A 15,047-nucleotide genomic window follows, 5' to 3' on the forward strand; every position below is an offset into this window, starting at 1 on the left:
ATGTAGCGCGTCTCCAAGACCAGCGATGGACAAAATGTGTGACAGCGTGGAAAGGGCCAATAGGCAAAAGAAAGAAAGGGAGACCCCGAAATAGATGGGAGGTCGAAATAAAACGCACAGCGGGTCTAAATTGGATGGATACAGCAAAATCCAGAGAAGACTGGCTTACCTTGGAGGAGGCCTTTACCTGCAGAGGGGTTCATGCAGAATAATTTGCATGAATAAAATTAATCTTGTTTAAATATTATCTTGTTAAAAAAAAAACAATAAAACATACTAACACTAAATTTACAATTAATTAAGTATTTTTTTCATTTTAATTTGCCACCACTTATTTGTAAACTAAGATTCTGGAAGAAATAAAGGCTTTTTTATTTATTTTATTTATATATATATATATATATACGTTTGAAAGGAAAAATTGACTGTGTCATTTTTTTAGGATAACGAGTTATATACATGTTTGGAATCAGTAGTTTTAGGTGTACTGCCATTTCAGAAAAAAAAATATTTTTCGCCAAATTTCACTGCACAACTGCTACCACAAAAGTAGGTTAGATTAGGTTAAAACTGCGGCCCCGCAAAAACGAACTGCTATCAGAAAAGTAGGTTATTATGCCATGCGATATCTTGGGAAGAGTACGTTACGCCAAACGATACATTTGACTATTTGATTCATGTTCCGGCCTTCACAAGCCATTGTGACGTAAAAAAGTAATTGTACAGTCACAAGCACCTAGACCAATATCTGACAAATATATGATACGAATTTCTAGGGCCGGTAGGACATGTCTGATATTTTTGCACGCTCCGCTGTGACAGATATTATACACAGCGGCACAAAATTTGGCCCACTCTACATATAAAATTACCTTATTCTGTATACATTTGAGGGCCACATTTTTGCAGCTCAGTATTATTCAGGTAACCATACTTACAAAAAATCAAACCCAAATAATCCGTGTAACATAAATTTACTTATACACAACGTACAATCACTTCCTCTTAGATTTCTTCTTACTCTTAAGCTCCGAAGTTTCCTTCCTCTTTTTCTCCACCTCTTTTACTTCTTTAACCTCTTTGACCTCTTCCACCTCCATGGCCTCTGTCTTGGCTTCATAGCTGAACCCGGGGATGTGAGGCTTGACCAGTTGGAAGCATAGTTTCCTGTGCTGGAGGTTAGTGCTGTCCAGACTTAGACGGACTGTGAGCTCGTCGAAAGTTTTCAGAACGGTGTCGCCACAGGTTTGTATGTTTTCCTGGAAATAACAGTTTCAGATTTAGTTTACGATAAAGCCTTTTTCTTGAGACAAAATAGGTAATGTTACGAAATCGTTGTTACGAAATAATGATTAGGCGCACCGGCCGAACGTACCCCTGGTTTAACCCTTAATAAGGCCCCATGGAGCATACTATCACAGAATCAAAAGCAGCTATCGAATACATACCTGGCAAAGGATATTTTTAAAGGTAGTAGTATTTTCAATAATTACAATGGATATTGTAACTTATAACTAAAACAATAAGGTTGAATTTCCAAGTCAATGCATGTGGTCGCTAAACCGCCTCTACCTTTTTAGAAAAATGTCCCCAAAAAATGACAGTTTTGCGACGTTTTTTTCATACACTCAGTCTGGGCGTGACAAAACTGACTCATAAAATCTTGTATAAAAAATGGAGACATGTTTTTAAACGATCGGAATCGATTGTGCTCTTGATCTGTGCTCTCGAAGGTTTCACTTTTTTTTTAAAACGCCTAGTTATTGCGTCCTTGATTTGTTTTTTTAATGTAGCAAAATATTTATATTTAGATATATATTTTTAACTGATTGTATCAAAGAATCTCACCTCCTCGTTGTAAATAAACTTGTCCTCGGGTAAGTAAATCGGTCCCTCGAGCCCGTACTTCGGTATGAGCACTTGAATCGCGTTCCTCTTCACGGCCAACACGACTGCCGCTTCCGTTTCCACTCTGCTCTTGAACAATATCTAGAGAGAGAAAATACAAGGCTAAGTAATTTGCTAAAATTTATTCCTTACTTCTTTCTACTGTACAGGTTGCCAAGAGATCGCTCTGAAGAAAGAAAGAAAGAAAATAATGTATTTATAAGCAGCAGTGACAAATTACACAGGTTAAGCGACAAGACCAACCTTAAAAACTAAGGCTTATCTTAAACAAAAAAATAATACGTATCTAATATTCTCTGCCAATCTAACTTACTTTACTACTAGATTTTTTTAGGGCACTAGCCCATTCGACTCGCACATGGCTCTGTTCATTGTGTGAACCGCTTTCAGCGGGAATGTTTGGTGTGTGGGAGGGGGAAGGTTTCGGGGTGTTTCTTACGTGCGTGTTGAGCGCGACGGAGGCGCGGCCGGCGTACTGCGCCTGCCGGTGGCGGTAGTTGAGGTTGTCGCAGACGGCGCCCGCTTCCTTGGTGTCCAGCAGCGTCGCGTGCGTCACGTCCGCGCCGATGCAAGCCGCCAACAGACGGTGCACTATGACGTCGGCGTATCTAAACAAATGCATATCGAATTTTCAGACCTCGCCATCGCCAATTTAGACAGATCCCACTAATATTAAAAATGCGAAAATTTGTTTTGTTTGTTTGTTTATTACCTCTTCATGTCTAAACCACTGAACCGATTTAGATGAAATTCGGTATACAAATAGTTTGAGTCCCGGGGAAAGATAGGATTGTTTTGGTCCCGGAAAATTGCATAGTGCCTGCGGGTTAGCGATAAACGAATTCTGCGCAGATGGAGTCGCGAGCACCAGCTAGTTACTGCTAAATTAACCACAGTTTTATTGTTTACCTCTGATCATATCTGGGATAACTCGGGGCAAGTTCTAGGGATTAAATATCGATAAAAAAGATGTCGATATAATAAATTATGACACCATGAAAAAAGTAAACAGCTTATAAAAGGTGAGGAAATATCAATAACCAACATGAATGAGAAATTGGCTTTGAGTCATTAGAAATATTTTGAGAATGCCCCGTTGACCACTGTGGACGTTGAGAAAACGTTTAGCAGTTTAAAGTGGATATTTTCATCTAGACGGCAATCATTAATACCGACGAATATGGAAAAACTATAATTATATATTATGAAAACTATTTTAAAATAAACATATAAATACACGTTTTAATTTTTTTATTTGAAAATGAGGAGAAAATAAGTAATATTTATTTATGTCGAATAACATTTAGATGCTGGCAGTAACATCGACATATTTTTTGTCGATAAAATATTTTGCTACATCACTTTCGTATAGATGCACCGAGTTATCCCAGGTTTGCCTTTGATGAATTAATGTAAAAGCGAATCATTTACTTAACAAATTCAATGGGCTTTGGAGCTAGGTCGAATCATTGTGTAGATATTTGTGATTAGGGCAAAGTGCTTTTAGTTTTTGATTGCTCTACGTGGAACGAGCTAGAAATTTGCGAACATTCTCCATTGTTACTAGAACGCCGCGAGTCTTAAACGTTAACTTTAACGTACCTGCGTATAGGCGAAGTAAAGTGCGTATAAATGGGGCAGGCGAGCCCGTAATGGTAGAACTCCTCTTGGGTCAACGACCCGCTGGAGAAGTAGACGGCCTGTTGCATGCAGCGCGTGGCCATGATGCGGAGGAGAGTGTTGAAGAACGGCCGTCCCGGCAGCCGCGCCTCGTCCAAGGATTGGGAGAAGGATTTGTTCGTCGTCACGTCTATTTCGAAGCCCTGGAAGAAATTTTACTTATTTTAGGGTCCAAACTCTTCTTAATGCTCCAGTGTATCATTTCATGAAATTCCTACATCGTTATTCCGCACATCCTGTGTTGGAACTTTTTGTAAATTAGGTAAACCTAGTTATAAAGCTTCATGTTTCTTCTAGTAGTGACGAAGTCAAACTCACTTTTATTTACCATTATATATTTTTTCATGTTAAGCTTGTTTTAACCTAAATCTATCATCCTGTACCTCCTCCTTTTAATTTACTAAGCTAACAAAAAATTATTCTTAGCAAACTTACTCGTAGCTAAGAACCATACAGATTGAACTTTCTTTCGACAAAAAAAAAACGCTTCAAAATCAGTCTATCCGTTTGGTACCTTTGACAGCACAGACAGACACACACACAGCAGTTAAACTTATAATACCCCTCTTACGTCGAAGGGTTAAAAATCATTCAATTTATTATTAACTCGTGGAGTAAAAAAATAATAATTTACTATTAACTCGAAAGTTTAAAAACGTCCGCGGCCAACTTCTCAGCGACGCTCACGTTGGCCAGCAACATAAACTGATCCACCATCGAGTTGGTGTCGACTTTTGATTTCATTTTACAGATGAAACTCAAGTGGCCCTGATTTTCTTTTGACTAGCATATTATTAACTCTGAAAACCGGATCAAATATGGCAGTGTTCACTTCGGTCTGACCTGTTGTCGCGCCGCCTTCAGGAAAGCGGTGAAATTGCCGGGCGGTGGCGCGGGATGCCGCCGCAGCAATGCGCACTGCGGGAACTCCGCGGCCAACTTCTCAGCGACGCTCACGTTGGCCAGCAACATAAACTCTTCCACCATCGAGTTCGTGTCGACAATCTTCTTCGCTTGCACTTCTATTGGGTCGTGGGTTTCTGAATCCACCTGTTAACAAAAATATACAAAGTGTTACAAAATAACCCGTAAAAAATATAATGAATTAATAAAACCCTAGTAAGTTGTCAAGCCCTACAATCGGAGTTAGCATAGATTAGCTACAGCAAAATCAATAATTTTATTTCAAAGTTATTTCATTTCCTTTTATAATCGGTTCTGAGCACGTCACCGAACACGTACCTGAAACCGTATCTCCGGCGACGCTAGCAACAGCGCCCCGTTGTCGAGACGTTTCTTCTTGAGTTTCTTGGCGAGCGCGTTGAGGGTCCGCAACGACGTCGCCACGGCGTCGTGACGGTGCGCGTCGTCGATCGCCAACTGCGCTTCTTCGTACGTCATTGCTGCACTCGACTGGATAACATATTATGGTTTTACTAGCCGTTACCCGCGACTCCGTCCGAGTAGAATTTGGTTATTGCTATCGCGGGAACTATGTAATTTTCCGGTATAAAAACTATCCTATGTCCTTCCCCGGGACTCAAACTATCTGTATACTGAATTTTATCTAAATCGATTCAGCGGTTTAGACGTGATGAAGTAACAAACAAACAAACAGACTTACAAACTTTCGCATTTATTACATTAGTGGGATTTCTACTATGATGTTATAAATGTGAAAGTTTATGCGTGCGCGTGCGTTTGTTTCTCCTTCACGCTAAAACGTCTGGACGGATTTGGATAAAACTTGGTTTACACATAGCTCGAACTTTAAATCCCCAGTTTCAAAATAAAAATTCATAAATTAATGTTGAGTCCACCAACGATGACTTCAAAAGTTAAAAAATCGTAAAAGCTCCTGTCCGAGAAATTTTGACTATGTGATAGATAGATAAAACTATATGTACGTACTAAAATACTAACCTTTATAACGCTCTTGTGGAACTTGGTTGAGAGAACGTTCGCGTTCTCATCAATTTCCCAAACACATGAGAAAGCAAGCCGCTCTTCATTACCGCGTAGCGAACACAGGTTTGAGCTGAGCAGATCTGTAACAACACAAATACGTCACAATCGATTATAGATATTTATCCTCAACTAGTGGCGATCACGAACCAGAAGACGAAGCGTTGGCAGGCCTCCCACTAGATTGACTAGATGGACTGACGACATCGTGATAGTGATAGTGGCGAGTTGTCATTCATTGTGGCGTTTTGAGGGTGTTGGAACGAAACGCAGGGTCTAAGGCCCCTGTTACACATGCTCGTTAGTAGCACGAGAGCATGCTTATATTGAGCAAATACTACCTACTAGCATGTGTGAACAGGACATGCTACTATCGAGCATGCTTTTTAGTGGCATGCTCTCTAATAGCAGGTGGAAGAGGGAAAGGTAATAAGCAAGTGTGCTTGCTTAATGAGCATGCTAGTATTGGTAGTGCTACGAGAGTTGCAAGCAAAAAAAAATTACTAAAAGTGAATTTGTTATAAATTAATTGATTTACTACCGTTGAATTTGCGAAAAGCCGTAACGGCCACACGACATTTTAGGGTAAATACTATAGATATTATCGAATGTTCTGTACATCCCTATTTACAAGGCAATCTGTTTGCATGAGTATCATTCCGATAGAGGGTGGGATTCCTTTGAAAGTGATATAAAATGTGATCCCTTTTCATTGCTCTTCGACGACTGGACAGCCAAATAGGTAGTTAGAGACTGACAATGAAGGTCTCGTCCCGGGTTCAATCCCCGGTCGGAGCAGATATTTGTACGAACAATACGAATGCTTGTTCTCGAGAATTGAATGTTAAATATGTATTAAAGTATGTATTTATCTATACAAGTACATATGTTTATCCATTGCTTAGTACCCACAGTACAAACTTTGCTTGGTTTAGAACTAGATCAAATGGCGTCAATTGTCCCATGATAATTTCTTCATTATTCTTTAGTCATATCTTTAGTGTAGTGGACTAACCTGGCACCATGTCGATTCTCTTGTCGACGAGATAAACAGTTGTAGACCGCAGCGCCGCCTCTCGGTCCAGTGCAGTGTTGGGCCTCACGAAGTGGGTCACGTCAGCAATGTGGACACCCACCTTTATTCCACAGAAAAAAAATATAAGAATGAGAAGAAATTTGTTTCTTTGTAACAGATAAGTTCAAAAACTGCTTTTTCGATTTTAACAATTATTTTATCTGTAGAACGCTATAGTATGAATGAGCCAGTCACATAGCGTTGGTGATACTGCAATGCCGCGTAACCAACAATGGCATTTTTTTTTCAGGAGGGCATTAAAATTAAAATATCTTTGCTATTTTTGTAGGTTACGCGGCGTTGCAGTATAATCGACGATAGGCCACTTTTCATTATAAGAAAATGTAAAGTTTTTGCGAGACGAACACATTTGTATTTGATAGAAGTCCAACCAGTACTTGACTGTTTGTTTTAAACATTCGTTTAGTTTAAATACAGGCATCCTCAAGATAGGCATGTACTCGCGAGCTTACTGTAAGTGGCAGGGATGTAACAGATGTGGTTTTATCGGAACCGAAAGCAGATCCAGATATTTTCAATTTAGTTTATCGGAACCAGAAACGGAATCAGAACTAGAATCGGAGCCTGAGTAGTATAGGTGGACGAGATGTTAATGCAGCACGTGGCAAGCAGGACGATGATCAAATGACTGGTATAAACTGTTAGAGCCTGGATCATTGCAGTAGATGGAAGATATTGCCAACAGGATTTCTTGATAGGATTGAAATTAAATTCCACACGTTTATATTCACCGCTGTATTATGTCTCAGCATATAGTATAGTACACAATGAATATCGCTTATATACTAGAGATGTAACTAGGTTTATCAACACAGTCTAAGTCATTTGAGACACTGTAAAAGAATCATGCTTATGACCCTATATTTCCAATTCCAACATAAACATAAACATAAACACATATAAACATAAACATAAAACCTGTTGTACTAAGCCGCCGCACTAAGCATTGCCATCCGATATAACTTCTGTTTCAAAAGTAACGGAACCGGAACCGAAACGGATGTGTAATACCAAACGGAAGTTCCGACTTAACGGAAACGGAACCGGAGTTTCGTAACATCCCTGTTAAGTAGTTATCTAATAGTCCCATGGGCAGACATACCTCGAACCGTTTGAGGCCGTCAGAGGTGGTGCCGGGCAAAGGCCGCGCGTGCAGAGCGTCGTCGATGTCCGTGCAGCCGGGAGGGTCCACGGAACAGATGCAGATGTCCCGGAGATCCACACGTTTAGCCACCTCCTACATGCGAAAAAAATAAATAACAATATTACTATTCAAAATCGACTACGATTATTGCAGGCTCTGAATATAAAAACAAAAAAATATATCAAAATAGCGTCACTTATGGAGCATAAAGTCGGAAGTCGCTGTTTTAATAAAAAAACAACGTTTAATCGATATATTTAAACCGCAAAACATTTTAAGCTGTATGAAAATAAAGGTACAAGTTATCTGCCAAAGATGCAAAAAGTTTCGTGATGAACTATAATAATTCAATAGTTCTAAGCAAAACCATTTATCAATTTTATTTCTGCTCTCCTAAAAAGTTTGAAATCACACATCAGACCTTATGCTATTTACTCGAGTTGACAATTAATTGTTCATAAGACAAAGATAACTAGTTTCTCACAGCGAGTGCAACGTGCTGGATAACCAGGTTAAGGTTGTCAATGAGAATTTCTGTGACAGGCTAGGGCGGCTGCCTATGCAATAGTGTGTCAACCCTGATTAATTCTGAAATACAATGTCAACCCTTAGAAAATAATTTTAACAGTTGCCATTGTATTGCAAAATGACAGTGTGTTGACTCAGTGTTGCAAAACAGCGTCCGTTGGAGCTAGTACCGTAAGGTCCGTTTTGCAACTTTGACATTTGTGTCACGTTTGTGATTGGCTAAATAAATAAATGAGCCAATGGCAATCAAGACTGTGACGTCAAACAGACCTCTCGACTCCAACGCCATCTAGTGTTATTTAGTCTGTCAAGAAACTCTCAATTACCTCTTTCTACCGTTCTAATTGTAGATGGGTTATAAATACAACGTGTTCATCCTTTAAATTAAAGTATTCAATTACAAAAGGTTAGGTTACCTGAGCAGTGATAGTCCAGTCAGGAGGAGGCAGGCACGCTAGCACGGCCTCGCTGAATCTCGCGTGCGGGACGTCGTGCTCCAATAGAAGCACTTCGTTCTCCGCGTCTTTGTCACCTGAGAGAATAAGTCATGGATAAGTAAGAGGGGCTCTGTGGCGTCTCGTTAAATGTTTTAAGTTCTAACAAATGTCATCTCTCGAACTTACGAAATAAGATCCGACTAACTTGAAAACTAAAAACTTCTTGAGTTGAAAGCGCAAAAGTCAAACTGACATCTTTTTGGTAGTAAAATACATACGCAAAGTAACCCGCACCAGTCAAGAAGTTTGGCAGAATCTGAGGCCGAACTATGGTCTAACGCATAGGCGCTAGCGAGTCACTTTCACTGTCTTTTTCTACCCTTATCCTATATCGTTTGATAGAAAGAAAGAAGTGACAAAATGCGATTTCAAATGAGTGCAATAAGGCCTGATTGTGACTCACCGATAGGGCCGAGCGCTCGCACGAAGTGGCCTAGAGGATAGCGACTATTGCGCGGCCAAGAGTCCAGCGCGACGAGGATGCGTTGCGACGCGAGCACATCGCTCTGACGAGTCTCGATGCGAACGCGGGGGATGCGACGTTCGGCCGGCGAGAACAGATGCCGGGTTGCACCTGAAATGTAGCTATCATTGTACAGTCGCCATCAGATACTAGATAGATAATGGTTTAGCGACTTATCTTACTTATCTGGCGACTTTTGGAATACAAATTTAAACAGTTCTAAGACCAATAATGGATACATTTTTTGTCAACTCGGCGACGCCGAGAATTATACAGTGCCAAGAGATCTATATGAAAAGCGAAATTCGTTTATGCTCTAGCTTTAGCTATTTAAAAAAAATATTCAAATCAATTTCAGTGAAATCGGAAATATTCTAATTTGTTGTTTTTTTTTACGTGTCCCAACTTTTCAGACCACCAATGGCCTCTTGTGACTCTCCTAGTCAAAATCTCACAAAATCCTGAGTCCGCTTGCTCCGGGTAGAATTAATTTTAACGATTTTCTAGCGACTTTTGAGTTTGAGTTTAGCGACTCGAGTTTCTAGGAGAACACTGCCAAGGTGATCAAAAATATCGAAACATTTTGACCATCTTGGCCGCTCCGAAATATCTGGTGGCGGCTGTAACATCACAAGCGGCTAGTACTTACATTAAATGTTAACCACCGGTTACCTTTACTTGCCCGAATTTCATTTGCCCGAATTTCACTTGCTATACCAACGTTTGCCATAAAATATATAGAACCATGCTGTTTTCAGGATTTTTTAAATGTCATCATATGGAATGCAGTAGGTTAGGTTAGGTTAGTTTAATATCAACTCTGAAGAAATTACTATTTCGGAAATAAATTACTTTATGGCAAATGAAAATTCTAGAAAACGATACATTCGGGCAAACGATAGAGAACCGTTAACCACACCTGTCTTTAAGCTTGGTTTAGTACCATACACCACTTCAATCAACTTTTTGGTGTTGTTATTATTTGTTAGTGATACACTTTGTTAGAATTTTTTTTTGCAATTTATACTATTACTATTAGCATGCTTAAGCTTATACTATACAAATCCTAACTTTTTTCTACTTGGATTTGTACTGTATAAAATCATTAAAAGTATGATGAGACGTTACCATGGCGACAAACTACACTAAAAAGTTGATTGACCCTTCTACAGAATCATTGCATTGCACATTTGTTGTAAACAGCTTAAATCTTAGAGCCTTTTGCACATCTCTTTTTTTTAAAGCGGCATCATATTTATTTCAATAGAGCAGCTATAGGTACAACTCGTGTGCGTAATGCGTTTGTATTAATACCAACGCGCGTCGACGGCGCGTTTACAAAACGCGGTATGCAAAAGCATGTGATTTACGAGATAAGCATGGCTTGTTTTTGGAAGTGCTGGCAGAGTTTATACATATTGGCGATAAAAAACTGATATTTATTGTGGCCATGTACCAAACGCAGGAGCATAGCTATCGCTATATCAGCAGTATCAAAGATGCGCCGCCCCTTAGCTCTAGAGACCTCGAACTGATAGCAAATATTCATCAAAATTAAACAGATAGAGCCATAGAAGAAGAAGAAGATAGAAGAACTCGGACAAATTTTGATACAGGGCTATTGAAGGGCAAACTACATCACTCCAGACGAAAACTGTTATTGAATAAATTACCTGGAAACTTGCTGGGCAGCAATATACCACAGTACTGCCTCCATTTCCTCCTAATAATGCCAACAACTTTCCCTGTAGGTGTTATTTCGTCATCACTCTTATTCGCTGGCTAGCATTCTTCAGAAGTATTGCTTCTTCCTCCAACAAGTCTCCAGGGTCTTCAGCCTTGTCTTCCAGAACTATATCACTGGGTTTCCTCCACTCCTCCTTGGGGAATACTTCTATGGCCACCAAGTCACCATCAACAGCCCTGTTTATACCTATATGGCCTTGGAGGAGAATCTGTAAAATACAAAGGTCATCATCATCAGCCGGAAGACATCCACTGCTGAACAAAGGCCTCCCCCTTAGAACGCCACAATGAACAACAACTGGCCACTTGCATCCACCGGTTTCCCGCAACTCTCACGATGTCGTCAGTCCACCTGGTGGGAGGCCTGCCAACGCTTCAGCTTCTTTGGTAAAATATAAAGGTACTAGAATAGATTCATTAAATTGATATAAGTTCTACAAAAAAGACTTGTCTTTTATATCTGTTTCACTGTTACAGACAAATATCAGTGCTAAGATCATAAAGTATGTCTCATAAAAGTAAGGGGCCATTCAAGTATCACATAAGCAGAATTTTAGTCTGTTTTAACCCCCTCCTCCCCCTTGTCAGCGAAAGTCAGCAAAACCCTACCACCTCCCCCCTATACTTATGTAAGCACTGGTATATATATTTTTAAATCTATTCAGGTTTCTTTATTTTTATTCATGTGAATTTGTTGCAAGTAGGGTACCCATATTTGCTTGAATTAAAACCTACTACATTTTGGAAAGACCCCCCACCCCCCATCGGTGCTTACGTAATACTTGAATTTGAATGACCCCCAATCATATACATATACTTGAAAACATCCTCCCATTAGATTACGAAAACTGTATGTGTAGGCTATGATTTTATTTAATTTGTGGTCCTGCTAAGTACAGTGTTTAGCTATGCCTTTTTATTATTTTTGTCATCTCACTGTACTAAGTTGCTGGGTGATTAATGATGAATATTTGTAGATAAAGTGATAAAGAGCAATATGTTATGTTACTTGAAATTATTAATGAAACATTACCGGCTTTTCAAATCCACTGACTGAAGCTGTGCCTTCCAGAAAATTGTCTCGGGACGCATGAAAGGTTCCCTGGTACAGTTTCCCATGCTTGATGTCCGTGCGAACCTGGCCGATGGTCAGATGAGCTGGGTACAGAGCATCCTTGGAACAGCTCTCTGGTATCACATTTTTGGATAATTTGTCCACAAGACCAGGAAATCCATTGACATTCTCGATGTAGTCTTTGACTAGGATAGTAAATAAGCATGTATTACTGACATGGGACTTTGTTTTATCACATAAATTCTATTTAACAATTTAATTAAATAAACACTGGTACCATACCTGCATGTACTCACTCACTCATCTAACACCCTGTGTGCCACAGTGGTGCTTAGCTAATTGTAATTTACTGATTTTTGTAACTAACTGATCACCTTTTAATACACGGCATTAGGGTACTTATTCAAATTTCCCAATAAAGTTGTTGGTTGCAGCTGGTTGTGCAGCGGGTTCAATTTATACACTGGGTAAATTGACAGAGTAATTGGGTTTAAATATTTTTAAACTTACCAGAGCAGCATGTGATGCCTTTCTCTTGAGCCAGATTTCTGTTGCTCTCATCGTCAGTCAACAGGACAATCTGAGGAAATGACCCTGCCGCATTGTTTGTTGAAAGATGGGTTGCATACCATGATGCTGCTTCACGGATTGCTCTGTCATTCCTGTCATTTTGCTTCTCCCCTGGGTTTCTCTCTACATATGTGTCTCTGAAATATGTTTATCTCTTTTGGAATGGATTTATGTTATTCAAAGTCAAAGTCAAAGTCAAAGTCAAAGTCAAAATATCTTTATTCAATTTAGGCTATAAAAAGCACTTATGAATGTCAAAAAAAATCTACCACCGGTTCGGAAAAACCTCTGCTGAGAAGAATCCGGCAAGAAACTCAACGAGGTATATATATTTTTTTAAAACAGATTTACAATATTATTAAATGATATGTATACATCACAAGTATTTAACACAACTTTATTTTTAACACAGTAGGTTCGCTATTTGAAGGGATCGCTAATGCGGATCAGAATTATTTCCAAATATCCCTGTCCATGATATAATCATTAACTTTATAATACGCCTTTGATATTAATGTCTTCTTGACAATAGATCTGAATTTTGTATCCGTTTCATTTATAAATTCATATTAGAATGTCATCTATCAAAATACTGTCATAGCAGACATTTTTAACCCGGCATATGTCCTGAAGACTACAGTAGTCCCTAACTTTTTTGCATCACCATATTGTCTGCGGGAACATGGAGATTTCTTGATTTTAAGAATTAATCTCTGTGAGATGGTTGGACATGTGACAGATTAATTGAATGGTCATACAGAATTTTGCGTAATATAATTTGGATATCAGTTTTAACAATATAAATGTTTATTTTGCTACTAGGGTTCACAGTTGAAAATAGTAAGTATGAACTAACCTATGATGCTCATTAACAAATGCATAAAACTTCCTCTTTTTATTTCCAATTATTTCCAAAAGCCTTTGGAAAATAGCTGTGTTCTGATGCTTCACTTCATCCAACACTGTCTGTAGTATGATCACGTTGGTTAATGCATCCTCTTCCAAAACGTCAATCTGGTGCAATACTACATTTGTATCCAGTATGAGATAGTGTGGATCTTCAAATAGTGCACAAACTGACTCCGGTTTTGAGTCCAGGACTAATTCGTCATCTTTGTGGGGACATATCACGCAAGCTGCAGACCCACACAGCAAATCAACTCGCAGATAATGCTCTCTCACAATCTAAGAATAAAATTAAAATAATATAAAAAATAAAATATAAAATTATGTTTTAGTTTTGCTGCTAGTACCCATTACCGCCGCAGTGTATTAAGCATGTTAACTAAAAACAAATCCCTTTTGAACCCAGCCAATACGATTGTTAATTACATTTGAATTTTACATAGATTGTACAATTCGTCAGACTGTAGCAAAGGGGGCACAGAGAATTTTATTTACCAAAATGAAGTCATAGTGACACATATTTTAAATGATGATGATATCTTATAGAATATGTTAAAATTCTTACTATGTTATGTTTCGTTACTTTTCTCAAAAATGGCCGATGTTGATGTTGCTATTATTATTATTTGGTGAAGTTGTTGTTAGCTATTGTTTGATCAAAATATAAGTTTAATGCTCATTTTCTTTCTTCTAAATCTCCTATCTCATCTGTAGTTGGTCACAGAGAAAAGTAGCCCTATTAAAAACTGCTCATTTTAATGTACTCTAATTATATAATTATTTAAAATAGGGTTTATACTAACAAAAAAAAAGTTAAATTTTTTGTCCTGGCTCCATATTTTTGTTTTTTTTTTTGAAATATGGCTATTTCTTTTTTTGATTCCTATGTTTTAACACGTTTTAAGCAATAAAAATAAAAATAAATGTATGGTGCCCCCTTTGGCATAGTGACCGTCCTTTGTCATAACTCTTTTCATACTCGGCTGGGTTGGAAAGGGCTAAATACATATATTATAAGTTTTATAACACTTAAGTAAAATTTTGAATCCGGAAATGTATTTTAGAGTTCAAAGGGGTTTAAAACATGTTAAATTGTGATTCGTATATCTGCTAACAAGTACACGATTGGATAAATATAAACATAACCTCACCTTCAAAATATTGCCGCGCTTTGTTTTAGTCAAAAAAGTCTTTGTTGTCCACATGTTAGTTTGTAATGTAAGTACCAAGTGTAATTGTATTATCAGAACTTTGTTTAGAAACAAATTACATTATTTGCTATAAATTTAATATTATAAATAAATTGCCTCACTTGCTTGCACGCAAGCTTGCATGCATACTTTTGCATATTTATTACTTGTCACTGTCAATTTGACATTGACAAAAATGAGAGGTCTTTTTATTTACACTCTGAAAGTACAGGTTAACACCGAGCTTTTTCAAAAATATTAACATTTTTTTCGTATTAA

At 38.4% G+C, this 15,047-nt stretch overlaps 1 protein-coding gene across 1 annotated transcript; it reads right to left on the reverse strand.

Annotated features, from left to right (window-relative positions):
• Positions 1 to 957: 957 nt before the first annotated feature.
• LOC141427358 (exosome complex exonuclease RRP44-like) lies at positions 958 to 14,923 on the reverse strand. The gene is given in 17 exon segments (XM_074086696.1): positions 958 to 1,259; positions 1,849 to 1,989; positions 2,348 to 2,516; positions 3,511 to 3,731; positions 4,432 to 4,638; positions 4,831 to 5,001; positions 5,512 to 5,636; positions 6,569 to 6,689; positions 7,752 to 7,886; positions 8,738 to 8,853; positions 9,222 to 9,392; positions 10,955 to 11,044; positions 11,047 to 11,236; positions 12,061 to 12,287; positions 12,613 to 12,809; positions 13,529 to 13,857; positions 14,730 to 14,923. Coding segments are annotated over 17 exon segments (2,928 nt in total). The 5' UTR covers positions 14,784 to 14,923; the 3' UTR covers positions 958 to 995.
• Positions 14,924 to 15,047: the final 124 nt, after the last annotated feature.

This window comes from Choristoneura fumiferana, chromosome 4 (assembly GCF_025370935.1).
Source record: "Choristoneura fumiferana chromosome 4, NRCan_CFum_1, whole genome shotgun sequence".
NCBI lineage: Eukaryota > Metazoa > Arthropoda > Insecta > Lepidoptera > Tortricidae > Choristoneura > Choristoneura fumiferana.